Raw genomic sequence first — 24,616 nt, 5'->3', positions numbered from 1 at the left:
CTTTTTTTTGTTTTCCATTTGCTTGGTAGATCTTCCATCCCTTGATTTTGAGCCTATGTGTGTCTCTGCACATGACATGGGTCTCCTGAATACAGCACACTGATGGGTCTTGACTCTATCCAATTTGCTGGTCTGTGTCTTTTAATTGGAATATTTAGCCCATTTACATTTATGGTTAATATTGTTATGTGTGAATTTGATCCTGTCATTATGATGTTAGCTGGTTATTTTGCTCATTAGTTGATGCAGTTTCTTCCTAGCATCGATGGTCTTTACAATTTAGCATGTTTCTGCAGTGGCTGGTACCAACTTTTCCTTTCCATGTTTAGTGCTTCCTTCAGGAGCTCTTGTAAGGCAGGCCTGGTGGTGACAAAATCTCTCAGTATTTGCTTGTCTGTAAAGGACTTTATTTCTCCTTCACTTATGAAGCTTAATTTGGCTGGATATGAAATTCTGGGTTGAAAATTCTTTTCTTTAAGAACATTGAATATCGGCCCCCACTCTCTTCTGGCTTGGAGAGTTTCTGCCAAGAGATCTGCTGTTAGTCTGATGAGCTTCCCTTTGTGGGTAACCCGACCTTTCTCTCTGGCTGCCCTTAATATTTTTTCCTTCATTTCAACTTTGGTGAATCTGACAATGATGTGTCTTGGAGTTGCTCTTCTCGAGGAGTATCTTTGTGGAGTTCTCTGTATTTCCTGAATTTGAAGGTTGGCCTGCCTTGCAAGGTTGGGGAAGTTCTCCTGGATAATATCCTGAAGAGTGTTCTCCAACTTGGTTCCATTCTCCCATCACTTTCAGGTACACCAATCAGACATAGATTTAGTCATTTCACATAGTCCATATTTCTTGGAGGCTTTGTTAGTTTGTTTTTACTCTTTTTTCTCTAAACTTCACTTCTCACTTCATTTCATTCATTTGATCTTCAATCACTGATATCCTTTCTTCCACTTGATTGAACTGGTTACTGAAGCTTGAGTAAGCATCACATAGTTCTCGTGCCATGGTTTTCAGCTCCATCAGGTCATTTATGGTCTTCTCTATGCTGTTTATTCTAGTTAGCCATTCATCTAATCTTTTTTCAAGGTATTTGGCTTCTTTGCAATGGGTTCGAACATCCTTCTTTAGCTTGGAGAAGTTTGTTATTACCAATCGTCTGAAGCCTTCTTCCCTTAACTCGTCAGTCATTTTCCATCCAGCTTTGTTCTGCTGCTGGTGAGGAGCTGCATTCCTTTGGAGGGAAGAGGCACTCTGATTTTTAGAATTTTCAGCTTTTCTGTTCTGGTTTCTCCCCATCTTTGTGGTTTTATCTACCTTTGGTCTTTGATGATGGTGACACACAGATGGGGTTTTGGTGTGGATGTCCTTTCTGTTTGTTAATTTTCCTTCTAACAGTCAGGACCCTCAGCTGCAGGTCTGTTGGCGTTTGCTGGAGGTCCACTCCAGACCCTGTTTGCCTGAGTATCACCAGCAGAGGCTGCAGAACAGCAAATATTGCAGAACGCTAAATGTTGCTGCCTGATCTTTCCCCTGGAAGCTTCATCTCAGAAGGGTATCCTGCTGTATGAGGTGTTGGTCAGCCCCTGCTGGGAGGTGTCTCCCAGTTAGGCTACTCAGGGGTCAGGGACCCACTTGAAGAGGCAGTCTGTTCTCAGATCTCAAAATCTATGCTGGGAGAACCACTACTCTCTTCAAAGCTGTCAGACAGGGACGTTTAAGTCTGCAGAAATTTCTGCTGCCTTTTTTTCAGCTATGCCTTGCCCCCAGAGGTGGAGTCTACAGAGGTAGGCAGGCCTTGCTGAGCTGTGGTGGGCTCCACCGAGTTCGAGCTTCCTGGCCGCTTTATTTACCTACTCAAGCCTCAGCAATGGCACACGCCCCTTTCCCAGCCTCACTGCCACCTTGCAGTTCGATCTCAGACTGCTGCGCTAGCAGTGAACGAGGCTCTGTGGGCGTGGGACCCTCCGAGCCAGGTGCGGGATATAATCTCCTGGTGTGCCATTTGCTAAGACCGTTGGAAAAGCACAGTATTAGGGTGGGAGTGTCCCGATTTTCCAGGTACCTTCTGTCACAGCTTCCCTTGGCTAGGAAAGGGAATTCCCCGACCTCTTGTGCTTCCTGGGTGAGGCGATACCCTGTCCTGCTTCGGCTCACATTACATGGACTGCACCCATAGTCCGACAAGCCCCAGGGAGATGAACCTGGTACCTCAGTTGGAAATGCAGAAATCACCCGTCTTCTGCGTCACTCACACTGGAAGCTATAGACTGGAGCTGTTCCTATTCGGCCATCTTGGAACCTTTAAGGGCAGGGAGGGTATATTGTACAAAGTACATTCACAAGGGCAGGGGAATATCACAAAGTACATTATCACAAGGGTGAGGAGGATGTATTGTCACAAAGTCAATTGATCAGTTAGAGTGGGGCAGGAACAGATCACAATGGTGGCATGTCATCAGTTAAGGCAGGAACTGGCTATTTTCACTTCTTTTGTGTATCTTCAGTTGCTTCAGGCCATCTGGATGTATATGTGCAAGTCACAGGGGTTATGATGGCTTAGCTTGGGCTTAGAGGCCTGACAAAATTATCTATCACATGTAAAATATATTTCAAAAACAAAAGTAAAATACAGTAGTGCCCTCACATCCATGGTTTCACTTTCCACAGTTTCAGTTACTCTCAGTCAACTACAGTCTAAAAATACTGAACAGAAAATGCCAGAAATAAACAATTCATAAGTTTTAAGTTGCATGCTGTTCTGAGTAGCATGATAAAATCTCACGCCATTCAGCCCCATCCCACCTGGGATGTGAATCATCCCTTTGCCCAGCATATCCAAGTGGTATATCCTACCCACCCATTAGTCAGTTAGCAACTATCTCTGTTATTAGAATGACTGTGATGGGTACTGCAGTGCTCGTGTTCAAGTCATCCTTACTTTACTTAATGATGGCCCCAAAGCACAAGAGGAGTGAAGTGGCAATTCAGATGTGCATACAAGTGCTTCCTTTAAGTGAAAAGGTGGAAGTTCCCAATTTTAAGGGTAAAAAATGGTATGCTGAGGTTGCTAAGATGTATGGTAAGAATGAATCTTCTATCCGCAAAATTGTGAAGAAAGAAAAAGGGGCTGGGTGTGGTGACTCATGCCTGTAATCCCAGCTTTTGGGGAGGCCAAGGAGAGAGGACTGCTTGAGCCCAGGAGTTTGAGACCAGCCTGGGAAGCATAGGGAGACCCCACCTCTACAAAAGAAAAAATAAAATAAAACTAGCTGGGTGTGATGGTGTGCACCTGTGGTCCCAGCTACTTGGGAGACTGAGGTGGGAGGATCATTTGAGCCCAGGAAGTAGAGACTTCAGTGAGCCATGTTTGCACCATGTCTGCACTGCACTTCAGCCTGGGCAACAGAGCAAGACTCTATCTCAAAAAAAGAAAAAGAAGGCATGATGGTTCATGCCTGTAATCCCAGCACTTTGGAAGACCGACATGGGTGGATCACTTTAGCCTAGGAGTTCGAGACCAGCCTAGGCAACATGGCGAAACCCTGTCTCTACCAATTATATAAAAAATTAGCCAGGAATGAAGGTGCGTGCCTGTAGTCCAAACTACTTGGAAGACTGAGATAGGAGAATCATCTGAGCCCAAGAAATCAAGGCTACAGTGAGCCGTGATCATGCCACTCCACGCCAGCCAGGGCAACAGAGCGAAACCTTGGTTTCAAAAATTAAAAAAAGAAAAGAAACAGAAATAGAAATTGAGGGCTTTCTCCTAGTTATCTCTAGCTAGCAACAGGTATCTAGGGTAGACACCATCTCCTGCACTCCATTTGTCCTGGCACAAATAGAGTTTAATGATAAAATTTACCTCTCCTCACATTGCAGTGGTAAAAATGCAAAACTCTGGGCAATGGAAATAAGGATGGGTGTCCTGGAGGATATGATGAAAGGTAAAATAGAAACTTTGGTGAAAAGCTAACTAGCCCTTACTGACTTGCTGGCTTTTTAAGAGTTTATATTGGATTTAGGTCTTACCAGTCATCATCCTAGGATTTATTTTGGCAACCTCTTATAGAGTAAGAGAGCTAAGCCATGGTTTGATTTGAAAATGCTAGGTCCCTTGGCTAAAATTCCACTTATTCCCATATCATTTTCACCCAAATTCTTAAGACCTAAGAAGTTTATAATGCCTTTAAAAGTACTGAAACATGTAAACAAAAATCACAGGATAGAGTAATAATATACGTGTCATTAAAAACATCAAGAACTACATGAATGCAGAAAAAGAAATAATTACTTCCCACAGGAGATCAGAGCATCTTATAATAGAATTGAAAAGGATCTATGAATTCATCAAATCTAAGGCCCAACAGAAGGGCAAAATTCTCCTTACAACATTCCTATCAAGTTGTTACACGTATTTTTTGTGCATAGCCTCTGTGACAGGTAAATGCATGCTCTCAGGAGGCAACCTATTCCATTTTTGAGAACCCATGTTAGAAAGTTCTGTCTTGTATCCAGCCAAAATCTACCTTCCAATGAATTCTTCCTAATGATCCTAATACTTCTCACATTAAACAAATGTATTTCCTTTGCTCCATGCCACGTTCTAGATGTTAAAGGAGCAATAACATATTCAACTATCCCTTTAAATATGCAATGTATTATGCACTGTTCAAGGTAGAGAGACATATGAAATATGAATCCTGACTTCATAGGCTCTTAAATAGGGAAGATTTTTTAAAGCTTATAAATAATTATAATATATACTATGAGCATAAATGTCAAAAGAAAAGTCCTGAGAAAGTATGGGAGTTCAGAAAAGGGAAAGATTAATTCAATCTATGGAAACAATCAGTGAAACAGGAAGAGCTTCATAAGGTGGATAACATTTGAGAGAGCACTTGAAGATGGGCGTTTCCACTGAGGAAAGGACACTGAAGCACAGTATAATGGTTAAGACCCTGGATGCTAGGAATACATAGTCTGTGTTTGAATCTTAGCTTTGCCACTCTCTAGCCTGATGACTTCATGCAAATTATTTAAACTCTCCATGCCTCTATTTTCTTCTTTTGTAAAAGAGAAAAATCGATATGAAAATTGAATGCACTTGTACATGAAGTGTACTTAGAACAGTGTATTATTATTGAGAAAATAACAAAGGTAGAGTTTGTATAGGCAAGAAGGAATTAAACCTGTTTGGTAAAAGCAAACAGTTTGGTTTAAACACCCTTCCTCTTTCTGCATTTCCTTCCCCAAAGCTCAAGTAGATAGAAATGCTGGCAAAACACCTGGCATGTGATGGAATTTAGCAAATCTTCATGACCCTGCCATCCTCCCTTCCCTTTTTCTCCTCTTCATACTTCTGCTTTGTGCTTCTCCTATAGCACATTCTGCTTTGTATTATAATTACTTATTTAAATATATAAGTATTTGTATTCTTGTATTATCTGCCTCTTATACACTTCCTGAGGCTAGTAGTTACCTTGTATATCCTAACCCTAGCCCTCAAATCTGGCTATGAATGAGAAGCTCTGGGGGAACTTTGAAAAAATATAAATTGTTTAGGACCAACCCAGACCAAAGAGAATTTCTAAGGGTAGGACAGGAACATATATATATAATCTTTTTTTTTTTTTTTGGAGACAAAGTCTGGCTCTACCACATAGGCTGGAGTGCAGTGGCATGATCTCAGCTCACTGCAACCTCTGCCTACTGGGCTCAAGCTATCCTCCCACCCAAGTAGCTGGGACTACAGGTATGCACCATCACATTTGTGATACACAGGATGTATCACATCACATGCGCTACAGCCAAATTAGCCTGGCTAATTTTTGCATTTTTTGTAGAGACAGGGTTTCACCATTTTGCCCATGTTGGTCTCAAACTCCGCAGCTCAAGTGATCTGCCCGCCTCAGCCTCCCAAAATGCTGGGATTACAGGCATGAGCCACCACACTCAGGCAGGAATATATTAAAAGCTTCAGGAGGCTCCGAATCGGTCTATGAGTAGACCTCATATTTGACAACCAGTGACCTACAGTACCTAATGATGAGGTGGGTGCACAGTAAGTCACTACTGAACTGATATTGACTGAATAACAGAAGATCAGGACCTAACACTAGGTTGAAGCCTACTGGAAAGGCACAGAGGCCTTTCTTAAAGGCTTAAAAGGCCAGGCTGAACTATGACAAAAGGCCAAACTAAAAAAAACCCACTTCTAGCTTCAAAGCAATCAATAATCCTTTGTCAGGAGCTTTATCTCAAAGGCACTTTCATGTCCTTTCAGTAGATTGCAGATATTAATATGGATATTTTAAAAAGTAGAGATAGCTAAGAATAAACTAAAGCCAAATTTTATTTATTTATTTATTTATTTATTTTTTCTGTAGAAACCAGGGTCTCACTTTGTTGCCCAGGCTGGTCTTGAACTCTTGGCTTCAAATCATCCTCCTGCCTTGGCCTCCCAAAGTGCTGGGATTATGGGCATGAGCCACCATGTCCAACCTTTATTCATTTAAAACAAGTGATCAGGCCAGGTGTGACAGCTCACACCTATAATCCCAGCACTTTGGAAGGTGGATCACTTGAGGTCAGTAGTTCGAGGCTAGCCTGGCCAACATGGTGAAACCCCATCTCTACTAAAAATACAAAAATTAGCCGGGCATGGTGATGGGTCCCTGTAATCCCAGCTACTCCGGAGGCTGAGGCAGAAGAATCACTTGAACCTGGCAGGCGGAGGTTGCAGTGAGCTGAGATCACGCCACTGTACTCCAGCCTAGGCAACAAAGTAAAACTCCATCTCAAAAAAAAAAAAAAAAAAACAAGTGTTCAGTAAGTGTTGGACAGTATATGTAAAAGCACTTTGAAAACTGGAATAAAATATGACATTATTACCTGAACACTAATGTGTTTTTTGTAATATGACCACTGCAAAGTAATCAAAAAAAGCTCAGGTTTAACATAATTTTCCTGATTGGAAATCTAAAAGGAATTAATGTTTTTAAACTGACAATGAACAAAAGAATACTCAATTCAAATGCTGAAAAGTACAATTTTCTTCTATTGTGGATAGTGTTATAGCAGCTAGAAACTTTCATCCAGATCTAAACAAAATCAGAAACCAGTATCATGAAGCTTTAATTTTAAAGCTAATTCCCCAATACTGAGTTCCCAACCAAAGCAGCACTATCTTACAATTAAATTAATACCATTTACAGAAAAGAATCTTACACCCTCACCAAGAGTCTTAACATACTTTGGAACTTAACTTGACCATTTTCTGAATCTCTTAGAATCCTATTGCAGTTTGTTATCCAAGTAACTAGAGAAAAAATGTTTAAGCTACTCATAACTGTCGTGATATAAATTCAAGGAGTCTAAATTCTTTCTTGGGGCACATTACAGCTAATGGCCATGTGCCAGATTTATCAAAATATATCCAAATCCTCAATATGTAGCAAGAAAACATTTACTTTTCAATAATTCCTCATCCCTATTCAGACTACCACTCAAGTCATCAAGATTTATCAGTTTTTTTCCCACAAAATGCTACCCCATCGCTAGACATAATATCTCAAAGATTAACGATAAAAGGAAAAATTTACCAACAGTGTAGACTCAAATGTTAGAAAGGGTTATCAAAGGATACTGCAGGAAATGCGAGTCTCTCTTTGAATATTTAAAAACTGAGTAAATTCTATCTTCCTGGGGTGTTTTAGGTTACCTTTTCAGTACCCAGGGAAGAAAAACAGATGACCTGTCAAGATTGGCAAATTTTTTAACATTTGAGAAAAAAATCCAGTATTGACAAGACTGAAGGAAAGAGGCACTCTCATACTCTGCTGTTGGAAACATACACTGATACAACCTTTTCTGAAGAAAAACTGGCAATCTCCACTAATTTTTAAATTTATACTACCCTTTGACACAATGAGTCCACTGTTTGAAATTCATCCTATGGATATACCTGCAAAAGTATGGAAAGACACAGGTAGCTGGGACCATAGACGTGCGCCACCACGCCTGACTAATTTTTGTATTTTTTGTAAAGACAGAGTTTCACCATGTTGCCCAGGCCAGTCTCAAACTCCTGGGCTCAAGCAATCCCCCCACCTCGGCCTCTTGGGTAGCTGGGACTATAGGTGTATGCTATTGCTCCCAGTTAATTTTTTAATATTTTGTAGAGACTAAGTCTTGCTTTGCTGCCCAGGCCGGTCTCAAACTCCTGGCTTCAAGCAATCCTCCCACCTCAGCCTCCCAAAGTGCTGGGATTACAGGCATGAGCTATTGCACCCAGCCTTTTTGACAGTGACTCATATATATCTGTCCTATGACCCAGAAATTTCACTCCAAGTTATCAACCCAAGAGAAATAAAAATATATGTCTCCAAATAGACTTGTATACAAACGTTCATAGCAATTTTATTCATGTAGCCCTAAACAGAAAACAATTCAAATATCCATCCAAGGACAATGGATATGCAAACTGATATATTTCAACAATAGAATACTACTTGGCAATAAAAAAGAACTAACTACTGATAAAAAGAAAAACTTGGATTAATTTTATAATCTGCTGTGTGAAAGAAGCCAAACACAAAAGAATACATACATGTGCTGTATGATTCCATTTATATGAAGTTCTAGGATCAGCAAAACTAATCTACCACAACAGAAGTCAAACATCTCAGCCTGGTGGTGGTGGAGAGTGAGAGAGAAGTGTTTCAGGAAGGCCAGAGGATTGACTGGAAACAGACAGGCTAGAACTTTTGGTGGTAATAAAAATGTTCTTGATCTGGCTTTGGCTGGTTGCTACCTGGATATATATAATTTTCAAAAACAATTATCGATTTAAAGTGTATAATTCAGTGGTTTTTAGTATATTCTCAGAGTTGTACAACTATCACCACAATCAATTTTAGTACATTTTCATCATCTCAAAAAGAAACTCCACACCTACCCCTTAGTTATCTCTCTCCTGTGTTCCCTAGTCCTAAGCAACCACTAATCTATTTTCTGTCTATATGGATTTGTCTATTCTGGACATGTCATAAAAATGGAATTTAAAAATGTTTTCAAGGTTCATCTATATTGTAGCATATTTCAGTACCTCATTCCTTTCATGGCCAAAAAATATTCCATAGTATAAATACACATTTTGGCTGGACACAGTGGCTCACACCTGGGAGGCCGAGGTGGGTAGATCACTTGAGGTCAGGAGTGCAAGACCAGCCTGGCCAACATAATGAAACCCCGTCTCTACTAAAAATATAAAAATTAGCTGGGCATAGTGGCAGGTGCCTGTAGTCCCAGATACTCAGGAGGCTGAGGCAGGAGAATCACTTGAACTAGGGAGGCAGAGGTTGCAGTGAGCCAAGATTGCACCACTGCACTCTAGCCTCGGGGACAGAGTGAGATTGTCTCAAAAAAAATCTAAAAAAATAGAAATAAATATACCACATTTTGTTCATCAGTTGATGATAGACATCTGGCTTGTTTCCAGTTTTTGACAATGAATAATGCTGCTGTAAACATTAGTGTACATGTTTTTGTGAGAACTGTGCATTTTTTTTCCAATTCCCATTTATTTTTGGCTCTTGGAGCAATGTCACCTTTTCAATATGAAAAAAAGCAGCACGTTCAAAATAGAATTTTGAAGTGTAGGACAGAACAAAACCAAGTGTAAGGGGGAAAAAGCAATAGCAAAAGGAAGATAGGAGATGTTGCAAAAAGATGGAGGAGGGTTCTCCTTTCCTCTGGGGAATGACTCAAACACTGATGTGGCAGTATATACCATCCCAGATAAAGCCAGGGATGTTAATCCTCTTTGGGGGTTAAGAAAAGGTGGAGATTAGGAGGGCATTTCTGGAGGCCTAGGGACCAAGGTTGGTCTCTTTCCCCGCGTTGATCCCCTTCTTTAATCAGGGGAAAGGGAGGAATTCAATGTGTGAGAGACGCAGAGTCAGAGAGGGAAAGATTCCACTTGACAGAGTGGGGCAGACCTCTCCAAAGGGCACAGCTTGGAGGGAGACTGAAAATGGAGAAAATACTGCTCACACCTCCCTTGAAGCTGAGAAATGGAAAATGGAATTACCTGGAAATTATGACTTTAGTAGCCTGGATTTCCCTCTCCAAAACTTTTAGGATGGAAAATCCCATCCCCTTCCTTGTAGTGACTTCTACCTGCCACCTTCTACCATCTTTCGCTTTGGGCTTAGGATGGTGGCCATTATCCACGTGGGTTTCAAAACCCAGTGGGTTCTAAATGAGATCTGGATGAGACCCAGCTTCTTGCAGATTTTAAAAAGAGGGAAATATTAACTGGACAGATGGAAGGGATGGGCACCAGAAGGAAATACAGGGTTTCCCAGAGTGTCAGAAACCTAGGCTTCCCAGAGTGGAAAGAGAAAGGAAACATTCAACAAACAAGTACTTATTGAGCGCCTGCTACATGCTAGGCACTGTTCTAGATCTAGATTTGTGTTTGAGGCAGGAAACACATATTCTGAGATCTAGATTTGTGTTTGAAAAAAGAGAAAAGTGGCAGGTGAGTAAGATGGCTAAGGGAACTGAGAAGCCTGAGGTGATGGGGGCTCTGCCTTAGGCCACCTCTTCAGCCTCCTCACCAAAATCCTCCTCCTCTTCTGTGGTGGCATCCTGGTACTGCTGATACTCAGAGATGAGGTTGTTCATGTTGCTCTCAGCCTTGGTGAACTCTCATCTCATCCATGCCCTCGCCTGGGTACCAGTGGAGGAAGGTCTTCCAGGGGAACATGGCAGTGAACTGCGCCAAGGTGCACCTGAAGAGCTCCTGGATGGCCACGCTGTTGCCAATGAAGGTGATCGCCATCTTGAGGCCATGAGGTGGGATGTCACAGACAGCTGTCTTGATATTGTTGGGGATCCATTCCACAAAGTAGCTGCTGTTCTGGTTCTGCACGTTGAGCATCTGCTCACGGACATCCATCCACAAAGACAGCAGCCACAGTGAGATATAAGCTGTGGCAGGGGTCACAGGCAGCCATTATGTTCTTGGTATCAAAGACCTGCCGGGTGAGTTTGGGCACTGTGAGAGCTCGATGCTGCTGGCTTCCACAGCTGGTGAGAGGGCAAAGCCAGCCATGAATTAGTGGAGACGTGGGAAGGGCACCAGGTTGACTGCCAACTTGCAGAGGTCAGCATTGAGCTGGCCAGGGAAGTGGAGACAGGTGGTAACAATGCTTATGGTGGCTGAGACAAGTTGGTTCAGGTCCCCGTAGGTTGGTGTGGTCAGCTTCAAAGTGCGGAAGCAGATGTCATAGAGGGCCTCGTTGTCAATGCATTGTAGGTCTTATCAGTGTTCTCTACCGGCTGATGGATGGAGAGGATGATGTTGTAGGGCTCGACCATGGTGTCAGACACTTTGGGTGGAGGCACCACACTAAAGATGTTCATGATGTAATCAGGGCACTCTTCTCAGATCTTGCTGATAAGGAGAGTACACATTCCAGAGCCCATTGAGTGGGTCAGCTGGAAGCCCTGAAGGCAGTCACAGCTCTCTGCGTCCTCCTGCACCACATCTATGACTGAATCAACCAGCTTGGCCCCCTCTATGTAGTGGCCTTTGGCCCAGTTGTTGCTTGCCCCAGACTGACCAAAAACAAAGTTGTCTGGTTTAAGCACCTGGCCAAAAGGGTCTGAGCTAGCAGAGTCCATGGTCCCAGGTTCTAGATCCACCAGGAGAGCACAAGGAACATATCTGCCATCTGTGGCTTCACTGTAGCACATGGAGATGCAGTCCAGCTGCAGGTCGCTGTCCCCATGTTAGGTGCTGGTGGGGTCCATTTCACGTTCATCATTGATCACATCCCAGCACTTGGCACCCATCTGGTTGCCACACTGACCAGGGGATGTGCACGATTTCCCTCATGGTTAAATTTTATTTTAATTTTTTTGCTCGCCTCTAGGTATGCACGGGGCAAGAATATGCGTAATTTTTTTTCTCTGCTGTCTGCAGGCTGAAAGGATGGAAAGCGCCCCAGAGGCTAGAGCAGCAAGTTGCAAACGTGGCAGCAGGAAGGTTCTGAGAGGCAGAACTGTGCATTTTATTGTATAAAAATTAGGTCTAAATTTTAATAACAAATATAGATATGAAAAATTATATTGTTACTATAAAGCATGATTTCTGAGTGTTTCAGTGGATGGCAGAACAAAAATATCTAATAATGGCAATCAAGCAAATAATAAAAACATGCTATTTCAGAGGAGAAAAAAGTTGTATGTCAACAAGGACAACTAAAATGAAATATCACATTCATCTCCTAATGAAACAGAGGTTTCCTATATGAATAAGGAAGCTGTCTGAAAGGAGGATTTAAGTCACTTCTTTACACACAAACTCAGTATAACTCTTAAAGGCTTCAGTGACGATACCACAGGAATATTTATTATCATCCGGATGTCTCCATGTCCCATTAGCAACAAAATCAACACTGAAGTATGATCTAATTCTTTTGAGGAATAAAGAAAACAGTTTAGTCTATTTACCAAAGGCAGAAAATAGTTTTTAAATAGTGTCTGTGTAGCATTGGGCACAACATTTACATAGAAATATGGTACCTTGAGGGTGTCACACTAGAAAACAAATTTTCTTTACAAATTAAAGAACATGCTTTTCCAGAAATGGTCAAAAATTATATCTTCATACTGTGATAAAAACAAGAGGTTTATTACTGGCAAACAAACAAACAAGAACCAGTTAAGTAGATCCATCACGGCTTCCTTTTGTGGAAATGTTGGGAAGAGAATTCTGGAAGTTATTGTGTTCCTACTCTTTTTGGGGGACTCTACCATATACTTTACACACATATATTTCCTCATTTAATCCACAGAACAGCCTTATAAGGTAGGTACTATATTTCCACTTTATAGAAAAGAAACTAGGACTAACTGGCTAAGCTACATACTAAAGAGAGTGAAGAGGCTAGGTTCAAACCCAAGACTTCATTCATACAGAACGTGTACCTATAATTCAGGTACATCCCTTACATATATATCACTTTCTAGTCATAGCCACTATTTCTAAAAGTGTATCTGCACTATTATTGCCACTTTCTCACTTATAATTCTTTCTAAATCTCATGTGCTTCCATGCAAAACACTTGTTCAAAATTGCTCCAGGATTGCCAATGACTTTGTAACAGCCAAATCCAAAGGACACTTTTCGTTCTTTACCTAACTTTTGTGGCCTGATCTCTTACTTTTGAAACACTCTCCTTCCTTGGCTAACTGAGCATTCCCTCTCATTATTCTTAAATGGTTCTTCTTCTCCACCTGTACCTTTGATGTCTACTAACGTTTAGGGGTTTATCCTTGATGTCTTGTGCTAGATTTCTTTTCAACTCCAGATTTCTATTTGGTTCTTTAATTTCCTTGTTTCGTTTTGTTTGTTTGTTTGTTTGTTTGTTTGTTGTTTTTTTCTCTGTTCCCCAGGCTGGAATGCTGGAATGCTGGAATGCAGTGGCACAATCACCGTTCACTGCAGCTTTAACCTCCTGGGCTCAAGTGATCCTCCTGCCTCAGTCTCCCAAGTAGCTGGGATGACAGGTGCATGCCACCACACTCAGCTAATTTTTTATTTTTAGTAGAGGGGAAGCCTCACTATGTTGCCTGGACTAGTTTTGAACTCCTGGGCTCAAGCTATCCTCCCATCTTGGCCTCCCAAAGTGCTGGGATTACAGGTGTGACCCACTGTGCCTGGTTGTCTTTTTCATAATTTCTATTTATTAATATTCTCTATCTGGAGAAACATTGTTATCCTACTTTCCTTTAGTTCTTTATATATGGTTTCCTTTAATATATTTAAAATAGCTAGTTAAAGTCTTTGTCTAGTAAGTCCAATGTTTTGGCTTCCTTGGGGATAGTTTCTATTGACTGCTTTTTTTCCTAGGTATATAGGTCACCCTTTATTGTTTATCTGCATGTCTTTCTGTTTTTTGTCAAAAACTGGACATTTTAAATAATATAATGTAGCTCCTCTAAAAATCAATCAAATCCTCCTCTTTCCCAGGTTGTTGTTGTTGCTGTTTATTGTTGTGGTTGTTTATTTAGTGACTTTTCCGAGCTAATTCTATCAAGTCTGTAATCTTTGTCCCACATGGCCACTGAATTTTCTCTTCCCTCAGCTACTGATTGCACAGAGATGTCCTTAAATGACTGAACTGAAAAGTCTCCTGGTCTTTACTGGACCTCTAGCTGCATGATGTGGTACTCAGCCAGGCAGTTTACAATTCCACCTTAGCCTTTGCCTTTTGCTTGTGCAGAGCCCCAAGTTTAGCCAGAGGTGAGCTTAGGACCTTCTCAGGTCTTTCCTGAGCATGTACACAACTCTGACCTTATATATGCCATTAGCCTTCTAGATTCCCAGGAATATATCAGATCTTTTCAAAGTCCCATATGTACATCTTACTCCCCAACTTTTCCTTTTAAGTTTTTTGTTATTTTGTTGTTTACCCCAGTTGGCACCTGAGGTAGCTACTTTGTTGAACAGTTGTGGTTGATTGTTCTTGACAAGTGCCTCTAGGGAAAATACTCTTTGCACTGGGTGAGTTTTCAGTGAGGTGAAATAAAGACAAAGCTTTCAAGTGGGGTTTACCAGGACACCACCAGACAGGTCATATAATGACAGTTCTCTGAGGAAGGGGCTTTGAAAGAGCTCCAACTCTGTTCTGACTTGTTCAGTGCCAGCTAGGCTGCTAATTTTCACTGTGACTTCAAGCTGTAGGTTTTCAAGGCTACCGTGGAGCTGCAGAAAGGGGGAGGTGTTAAGGCAGGTGAAAATGCCACAAAGCTTGTTGCTCTCACAGAGATTATGCTCTTTGTTGTTGTTTTAAGCACCCCCCACCTCCACTCCCAACAGATTGAAATCCTAGTTTCTTTTCTATAAAGTGGAAATATAGTACCTACCTTATAAGGCTGTTCTGTGGATTAAATGAGGAAATATATGTGTGTAAAGTATATGGTAGAGTCCCCCAAAAAGAGTAGGAACACAATAACTTCCAGAATTCTCTTCCCAACATTTCCACAAAAGGAAGCCGTGATGGATCTACTTAACTGGTTCTTGTTTGTTTGTTTGCCAGTAATAAATCTGGTTAATTTTTAAAGCTACGGAAAAAGTTGATCTTGACAATTTTTGTCAGCGGTCTCCAAACTTTTATAAAGGACAGAACTTTTGGATGTTGTTATTTTGCCACTTCCCATAACATCACTGATCATCCCCGTAATTTTTAGATTTCTTTGAAAGATATTAGATTGTTTAAAGCAACAATAATAATAGTATATTGTGGGTGTTACAATATACTTAGGAGTAAGTGTATGGGAACAATAACATAAAAGATAGGAGAAGGTAAATAGATATGTGGCTGTAAAAGTCTTATATTATGTACAAAATGGCATAACACTATTTGAAGGTAGACGGTGATACATTAAAAATGCATGTTGTGGCCATGTGTGGCCCATGCTGGTATCCCAGCACTCTGGGAGGCCGAGGCAGGTAAATCATTGAGGTCAGGAATTCAAGACCAGCCTGGCCAACATGGTGAAACCCCATCTCTACTAAAAAAAGAATACAAAAATTAGCTGGGCATGGTGACACAAGCCTGTAGTCCCAGCTACTTGGGAGGCTGAGGCAGGAGAATGACTTGAACCTGGGAGGCAGGGGTTGCAGTGAGCTGAAATTGTGCCACTTCTTTCCAGCCTGGGCAACAGAGCGAGACTCCATCTCAAAAAAAAAACAAAAGAAAGAAAGAAAAAAGGAACTACCTGGTGAGGGTCCCTTTTTTATTTAAAATTTTTTATTTAAAAAAAAAAAAGAAAAAGAAACTGCATTGTACAAGTTTGTCATTTTATAGTTAAGGAATTAAAAGTTAAAGTGATCGACTGATAAAAATAGTTTCTCACAGCCAGCCAGTCAACAGCAGAGCCATAGTAAAATTCTTACTTTATAAATTCTAGTCCAGTTGTCTCAAGAGAAAATAATTTCCATGCAATGTCAACCAAGTATACAACTACATATAAATAACATGCTCATTTCAAATGATTCTTATTTAGCAAGTCCAGTAAGATCTCTACTTGGAAACATCCTGAATTTAGTTTTAATTAATTCAAATTCTCATCAATTAATCAAGATTATTTAAGTGTGCTCTACTTAATGGAACATCAAAAATATTGCAGCTAAACAATGATGTAAAGCACCAGCTACCAAGTTCAGAGAATATAATATTTCATTCAAATGAAAGACTAACTCGTTCACACTTAAGGAAAAAATGATTTTAAAATGTATGAAATCTGTATGTAGTATTACCTGTAGCTCCTAGTGGGTGTCCCTTTGAAATCAGTCCACCACTAGGATTTATAACCCACTTTCCTCCATATGTATTATCTCCTCTATCAACCAGTGTTGCACCTTGTCCTATAGAAGAAAAAATAATATTCACAAATGTTAATAGTAACAATAGAACAAATGATATGCTTTTATAAGATTTCCATATAGCCACAAATTTCTTGGAGCAAATATTTCTTAACAGTTCAAACTAACAACAATTTGACATAAGCACTTTCAAAAGTAATAAATACTTACAATTTCAGAACATTTCCTGAATGAAACAAAAGCTCCTATTAGTTCCATAGAGCTCTCTGGCTTCCAAAATTGCTCTAAATATGGTAGAGATTCAGAGAACTAGGAGAATAGAACTGAAATGGATACAATGCTATAACTAAAATAATTATGTCTGCTTTTTGGCCAAAATGCGTAATTTTGCCAAAATGTGTTCTTTTCTATTTTCAACTGTACTGCTATGTACAAGTATTTTTAATAAATATGGAAAAACAGGAGAAAAAAGACACTTTCATAAAATGAAGACAAATGTCTGAAAACACTGCTGAGCCACAAAAGTAAGGTTAAAAAAAAATTACTTCATGTGCTCGGTGGCTTCAATATTCCTGTCAATTTCCTGGTCATTTGGTCATTCTCCCAGATGGTTAAGAAGTAAATAAAAATGTATGTATTGTATAAAATTGTCTTCCACATCATATTTACGATAAAGTAATAAGATGTGGACACTCCAAATAATGACAATAATGGTGGTGGTGATGCTGTCAAAGGTAGCGAATAGCTTTTGAGCACTCACTCTGGGTCAGGTCTTGTTCTAATTATTGTCTGTATATACAGTCAGCATCCACAGGTTCCACATCATGGATTCAACGATCCACAGATCAAAATATTCAGAAGAGGCCAGGCACCATGGCTGATGCCTGTAATCCTAGCACTTTGGGAGGCCGAGGCAAGCAGATCACCTGAGGTCAGGAGTTTGAGACCAGCCTGGCCAACATGGTGAAACCCCATCTCTACTAAAAATACAAAAATTAGCCAGGCATGGTGGTGCACCCCTGTAATCCCAGCTACTCAGGAGGCTGAGGCAGGAGAATCGCTTGAACCTGGGAAGCAGAGGCTGCAGTGAGTCAAGGTCGCACCATTGCACTCCAGCCTGGGTGACAAGAGCAAAACTGTCTCAAAAATACATATATATACATTTAGAAGAAAAAAAATTACAAAAAGCAAAACTTCAATTTGTATGTGCTGAGTACTACATTGAATCCATGTGAATGAAGTGATGTGTAGTTATTATAAGTAATCTAGACATTATTTAAAGTATACGGGAGGATGTGCATAGGTTATATGCAAAAATTATGCCATTTTATATAAGCAACTTCCATGGATTTTGGTATCTGTGGGAGGTCTTAGAAACAACCCCCCACAGATACTGAGATGACCATATTTATATCATTTAATATTCAATCCTATGAAGTAGGTGCTATCATTCTCATTTCCGAGATCAGAAAACAGACAGAGATATTAAGAAATCAACCAAGGCAACAGCAAGAGATCCAGAATTAATACTCAGAGACCCTGGCTCCACAGCCTGTGTTCTCAGCTAATATATTATATTGCCTTCAAAAACAAAAGTTCCTCTGTTGGTAAAATGAAATACACTAATCACAGGATTTTAGATGACTGACACTTCTAATTTGGCTTTAAATCTAGGTTATAGATAAAACCATTGGTTAAGGCATTCTCTCTTTTATTTTTTGGTATGTTTCTACCTTAGAAATTGCTCTGAGGTTGTAGTCATCAGAGATGAATCTATCTACTATTGCTACTTACAAACTGCTAAATATTGTTTCTGTAGCAAGTAATAGCAAACTAAACACAAGCTAACCCCTAAAAGTGAATAATTCACTACACTTTTCCTATAATATATACAATCTTGTAAAGTATTAAAAGATTCCAAAGGGAAGTTATCTTGAACTCATCAACTAAAAATATTCAGAGATTAAAGTACTGTAAATTAAAGTACTGTAAAGTACACTCTCACCTAGCATAGATAGGAAAACAAACGCATGCGCTTTTGGAAAACAATTATTATACCTGTTCTGTGCCAAAAACTAAACTAGGAACTTAAGGATACAACAGCGAACCAAATGAAAATCCTTACCATCATGGAGTTTAAGTTATTGTGGGGAGAGGGGTGAGGAAAAAACAGACAATATGTAAAATAAGTAAAGAAATATGTAAAGTGGTGATAAATGCCAAGGGAAAAAAGAAAGCAGGAAAAGGGTATAGGACACATTGAGACAAGGAAGATGGAGGTGAGTGATTTCTATTTCAGACAAAGTGATTGGAGAAGGCTTCCACTGAGAAGGACATTAGTCAAAGACCTGAAGGGAGTGAGGAAGCAAATCATGTATATTTGGAACAAAGACCCTGAAACAGGAGCGAGCTTCCAGTGCTTGAAGAAGGACGCCAGTGTGGCTACAGCAGAGTAGATGATTCAGAGAAAAGCAGAGGAAGTCAAAGATGGGAGTGGGGAGTAAGGAGGACAGATCACATTTGGCTTGTTTGTCTGAGTGATTTGAGAAACTACTGGGTTTTGAATGAATGAATGAACTGATTTACTGCACATTCTAGCTTCAGTCTAGAGAGACAAGGCAGAAGCAGGGAACCAGCTATAAGACTCCAACAATAACATAAATGAGAAACGATGCTGTTCTGCACTAGGTTAGCAGTGACAAAAGTGGTGAGATGTGGTCATATTCTGGATGTATTTGAAGGTAGCGTCCATAGCCAACAGGACTTAGAGAGAGACTTAATGATGACTGTGAGAGAGAGAAAAGAATTCAAGCCTGATGGCTTCCAGTTTAAGCAACAGAAGGATGGGGAAGATTGAGGGAGAAGAAAGATTGAAAAATATCCATCACTCAATTTTGGACTTAGGTTTGAGATGCTTATGAGACATCCGAAGAAACCCCTAAAAAGCAGGCAGCTGGATTCTTGAGTCTAGAGGTTGGAGGAGCAGTTCAAGCAAGGAGTATAAGTTTGAAAGTAATCATTTTGGCCGGGCGTAGTGACTCACACTTGTAATCCCAGCACTTTGGGAGCCTGGGGTGGGTGGATCACCTGAGGTCAGGAGTTCGAGACCAGCCTGACCAACATGGTGAAACCATCTCTACTAAAAAAAAAAAAAAAATGCAAAAATTAGCCAGGTGTGGTGGCGCACCCCTATAATCCCAGCTACTTGGGAGGCTGAGGCAGGAGAATCACCTGAACCTGGGAAGGGGAGGTTGCAATTAGCTGAATTATCACCATTGTACTCCAGCCTGGGCAGCAAGAGCAAAACTCTGTCTCGGAAAAAAAAAAAAGCCGGGGATGGTGATTCACACCTACAATCCCGGCACTTTGGGAGGCCAAGGCAGGCAGATCACCTGCATTCAGGAGTTTGAGATCAGCCTGGCCAGCATGGTGAAACCCCGTCTCTACTAAAAATACAAAATTAGCTGGGGGTGGTGGCGCATGCCTGCAATCCCAGCTACTCGACTTGAACCCAGGTGGTGGAGGTTGTGGTGAGCCAAGATCGCCCTATTGCACTCCAGCCTGGGCAGCAAGAGAGAAACTCCATCTCAAATAAAAAAAAAAAAAAGGAAGTAAGTAATCATTTTATATCTGTATCTATATAAAACATTTAACTTTGAGATTAAGTTCCATATTAGGCAGAATATGTTCACCACAGTTCATCTCTTGCATTGATTACAACTGAAAACACTGGATATAAAAATAAAAAAATTTTTAAAAACTACCTGAGGACTCTGAAAAGTAAATAAAAGCAGGGGGATTATAGAACAAGTCAAAACTTGGAGAAGCCACTGCATAAGGATGAGGTCCTGGTTGCCTTTTTTCTTTTTAGGCTCTCTCTCTCAACAGCTTTGCCCCAAGGTTGATCACAGCCCTGGAACACCATGGCAGCAGAAGCAGCAAAGGTAGCTAAAACTCTAACAGAAACCCCATCTTCCTAACCAAAGGAACTAGGAAAAGAAACCTCCGCAGGCTGGAGAGTAAGGGAAGAAGTCCACAGTGGAGTGAACCAGAGAAGAGGGTCCCCTAATTCTGTGTACAGACCTGTACAAGTCTCAGGCTCACTCTGACATAGGCATACGTTTAGAGAGCTGAGCAAAGACTTTAACCACCACCCTCTGAAGGCAAGACAGAACTTATTGTCAGAACATACTGGCTTAAATGCTCGTTAAAACAAAAACCAACATTCTCCAAAGGATCTGTATAACAGGACATTCACCCTGTCCAGGATACAATCCAAAATTATTTGCTACACAAAGAATCAGAAAATGTAACCAATACTCTCAAGGTAAAAGACCATCAACGATGCAAAACCTAAGAAAGCCCAGTTTATGGAATTATTAAAGACTTTAAAACAGCTGTTAGAACTGCAAGGTAAAGAAAGCCCACTAGAAATGAAAAAAAAAGATACAGGCTCTCAGCAGAGAAACAGAAACTATAAAATGAACCAAATGGAAATTTCAGAACTGAAAATACCATATTTGAAATAGAAAATTCACTAGAATGGTTCACGAGTAGAAAGAAGATGAAGGAGGAGTCAGTGAATTTAAAGACATAGCAACATAAATTATCAAATGTGAAGAACAGAGAGAAAAGGGATTCAAAGTGAGCAGTTTCAGGGATCTATGGGACAATATCCAAAGGTTTAATATATGCATCATTGGAAGCCCAGAAGAAGCAGAGAAAAAAATTGAAAATCCCAATATATAATATTATAAAGACATTTTCAGTTGAAGGAAAACTAAGAGAATTCAGGCTAATTTTTTGTATATTTAGTAGAGACGGGCTTTCACCGCGTTCGCCAGGATGGTCTCAATCTCTGGACCGCCTTGGGTGATCCGCCCACCTTGGGCTCCTGAAGTGCTGGGATTACAGGCGTCAGCCACTGCGCCCTGCCAACTGGGAGAGATTTACCCCCCAGAAGACATCTGACAATATTTGGAGACATTTTATGGTTGTTACAACTGTGGGGGGTGGTGCTACTGGCATTTAGTAGATAAGAGGTGGGGATATTGCTGAATATCCTGCCATACACAAGCTGTATCACAAGAATGATAGAGCTCAAATGTCAACAGTGCCAAGGCTGATAAACCGTGCTCTATAGCAACCACTGGGATAAACAAAGAAGAAAAAACAAAGAGATATGGTGAAAAAAAAATCGGTAAGTTGAAATGGCATACTAAAAATATTTAAATAATGCAAAAGAAGTCAAGAGGAGGGGCACAGAGGAACAAAAATTACAGGTCAAATAGAAAACAGATAATTAAATGACCAACCTAAATCCTACTATATCAATAATTACATTAATGATCTAAATCACTATTGTCTAACAGAAATATAATGCCCACACAATACTTTTAAATTTTCTAGTACATATTTTATTTAATTTATACATTATATATATATATATAATATTTTCATTCAACATGCAATCAACATAAAAAAATTATCAGTGGGCCAGGTGGCTCATGCCTGTAACCCCAGCACTTTGGGAGGCTGAGGCGGGTGGATTACTTGAGGCCAGGAGTTTGAGAACAGTCTGGGCAACATGGTGAAACACTGTCTCTACTAAAATTACAAAAATTAGCTGGGCATGGTGGCATGTGCACCTGTAATCTCAGCTACTCAGGAGGCTGAGGCACAAGAATCGCTTGAACCCAGGAGGCAGAAGTTGCAATGAGCGGAGATCACACCACTGCACTCCAGCCTGGGCAACAGAGCGAGACTCTGTCTCAAAAAAAAAATTATTAATGAAATACTTTACATTATATTTTTCAATATGACATCTCCCAAACCCCATGTGTACTTCACACTTACAGCACACATCAATTTGGACTAGTTACACTTCAAAGACTAAAGTATAGCTAGTGGCTATCATTGTTAGCACAGGTTTCAACACTCCAGTTAAAAAGCAAAATTCGCCGGGCGCGGTGGCTCAAGCCTGTAATCCCAGCACTTTGGGAGGCCGAGACGGGAGGATCACGAGGTCAGGAGATCGAGACCATCCTGGCTAACACGGTGAAACCCCGTCTCTACTAAAAATCCAAAAACTAGCCGGGCGAGGTGGCGGGTGCCTGTAGTCCCAGCCACTCCGGAGGCTGAGGCAGGAGAATGGCGTAAACCCGGGAGGCGGAGTGAGCTGAGATCGGGCCACTGCACTCCAGTCCGGGCAACAAAGCGAGACTCCGCCTCAAAAAAAAAAGGCAAAATTCAACAAAGTAGATTTAAAAAAATACATTATCGTGGCTGGGCGTAGTGGCTCACGCCTGTAATCCCAGCACTTTGGGAGGCCTAGGTGGGTGAATCACCTGAGGTCAGGAGTTTGAGACCAGTCTGGCTAACATGGTGAAACTCTGTTTCTACTAAAAATACAAAAATTAGCCGGGCGTGGTGGCAGATGCCTGTAATCCAAGCTACACAGGAGGCTGAGGCAGAAGAATCACTTGAACCCAGGAGGTGGAGGTTGCAGTGAGCGGAGATTGCACCACTGCACTCCAGCCTGGGCTACAGAGAGAGAGTCTGTCTCAGAAAAATGAAAAAACAAAAAAAATTATTGCTTACATGCTGCCTATAAGAGATACACTTTAAATAAATTAACATAAACAGGTTGAAAGCAAATGAATAAAAGCTCATGCAAAGAATAAGCATAAGAAAGATGGAGTAGCTATTTTGATCAGATAAAAGAGCCTTCTAGACAAATAATATAATCATAATACAAATTATTTGGATACTCCATCATCTTAGTGTTGGTACTGCCTAATACCACAAGTTCTAAAAAGTCCACTACCAAAACACCTTACATTCACTTCCCACTGTGTGGCAGAGCCAATGTGAAGGGAGAAACAAATAGTGAATTCTTTTATCTAATGGTCCAAATGAAGTTTTCTCAATAAAATTTACCAAATTAATCTGCCCTATTTGAAAATGTTACCTTCTGGACAGAGTCCCAATGCTTCATAAGTAAGGAGTTCGTTGGTAGAAAAGCAATCGTGAAGTTCTATTACATCAATATCATTTGGTGTCAGGCCAGATTTCTCATAGCATTTTCTTGCAGCTTCTTTACTCATATCAAAGCCAACCTAAAACCAAAACCACATATAAATAAAGGGCACCAAAACTAGGCCTTTTAGACAAGTAGTTTAAGAGATTAATAGATGCATAACCTTAACAACTGATAATTGACCATATATATTGAAATCTTGGCCAGGTGTAGTGGCTCATGCCTATAATCCAAGCACTTTGGGAAGCTGAGGCAGGAGGATCGCTTGAGCCCAGGAGTATGAGACTAGCCTGGGCAACATTGGAAGATCCTGTCTTTACAAATAATTTAAAAATTAGCCCAGCGTGGTAGTATGTGCCTGGGGTCACAGATACTCGGGAGGCTAAGCTGGGAGGATCGTTTGAGCCCAGGAGGTCAAGGCTGCAGTGAACCAGGATCACCACACTGAATTCCAGCCTGGATGAAAGAGCAAGATTCTGTCTCAAAAAAAAAAAAAGAAGAAGAAGAAGAAAAGAAAGAGAGGAAAGGGAAAGGGAAAGAAAGGGAGGAAGGGAGGGAGGGAGGGAGGGAAGGAGGGTCGGTCAATTGATTCTATATTACACAGAAAGTCCAAATAAAATAACATCTAGGAGAAGTATGTACATATTCAATTTTGTACTAAGAAATGACAGAATTTTAAAATAAAATATATAAAAAGGACCTAGAATTCCTCAGAGCATATCTTGTGCTAAGTTACAAAACCTCTGTCAAACTACAATGTATAGTTGTGATAAACAAGTTGCAGACATTTATTACCAGATAATTATGAGTCAGATACACTGAAAAATATGGGAAAATTTCTATATAAATTGACACAATCTTCTTTAGAAGATCATCTAGGATTCAAACCATTTTTCTAAAGTCCATGCTCCTAATATGTCTTTAGCCTCAAATAATAAAATAACTTTTCTTCAAGGAATAAAACTGTGAGGCCAGGCATGGTGGCTCATGCATGTAATCCCAGCACTTTGGCACTTTCGAAGGCCAAGGCAGGTGGATCACTTGAGTACAGGGGTTGAAAACCAGCCTGGGTAACATGGCAAAACACTGTCTTTACAAAAAAAAAATAATAATAATACAAAAATTTAAGGCCGGGCGCAGTGGCTCACGCCTGTAATCCCAGCACTTTGGGAGGCCGA

The 24,616-nt window shown here is 40.5% G+C and overlaps 1 protein-coding gene and 1 pseudogene across 2 annotated transcripts in view; both read right to left on the bottom strand.

Moving 5' to 3' along the window:
• SCP2 (sterol carrier protein 2) overlaps nt 1-24,616 on the bottom strand; it is a 111,257-nt gene that overhangs the window by 51,037 nt on the left and 35,604 nt on the right. For both annotated transcript variants that reach the window (XM_011926292.1, XM_011926293.1), the window contains 2 exons: nt 23,370-23,517; nt 16,334-16,441 (listed from right to left, as the gene is read on the bottom strand). In XM_011926292.1, the coding sequence (XP_011781682.1) occupies nt 16,334-16,441; nt 23,370-23,517 (256 nt within the window). The remainder of the gene's footprint in view (nt 1-16,333; nt 16,442-23,369; nt 23,518-24,616) is intronic.
• On the bottom strand, nt 10,594-11,902 carry LOC105500682 (annotated as a pseudogene).

The sequence above is a fragment of the Colobus angolensis genome, unplaced genomic scaffold, assembly GCF_000951035.1.
Source record: "Colobus angolensis palliatus isolate OR3802 unplaced genomic scaffold, Cang.pa_1.0 Scaffold68, whole genome shotgun sequence".
Classification (NCBI taxonomy): domain Eukaryota; kingdom Metazoa; phylum Chordata; class Mammalia; order Primates; family Cercopithecidae; genus Colobus; species Colobus angolensis.
This window is presented reverse-complemented; position numbering and strand designations above follow the sequence as displayed.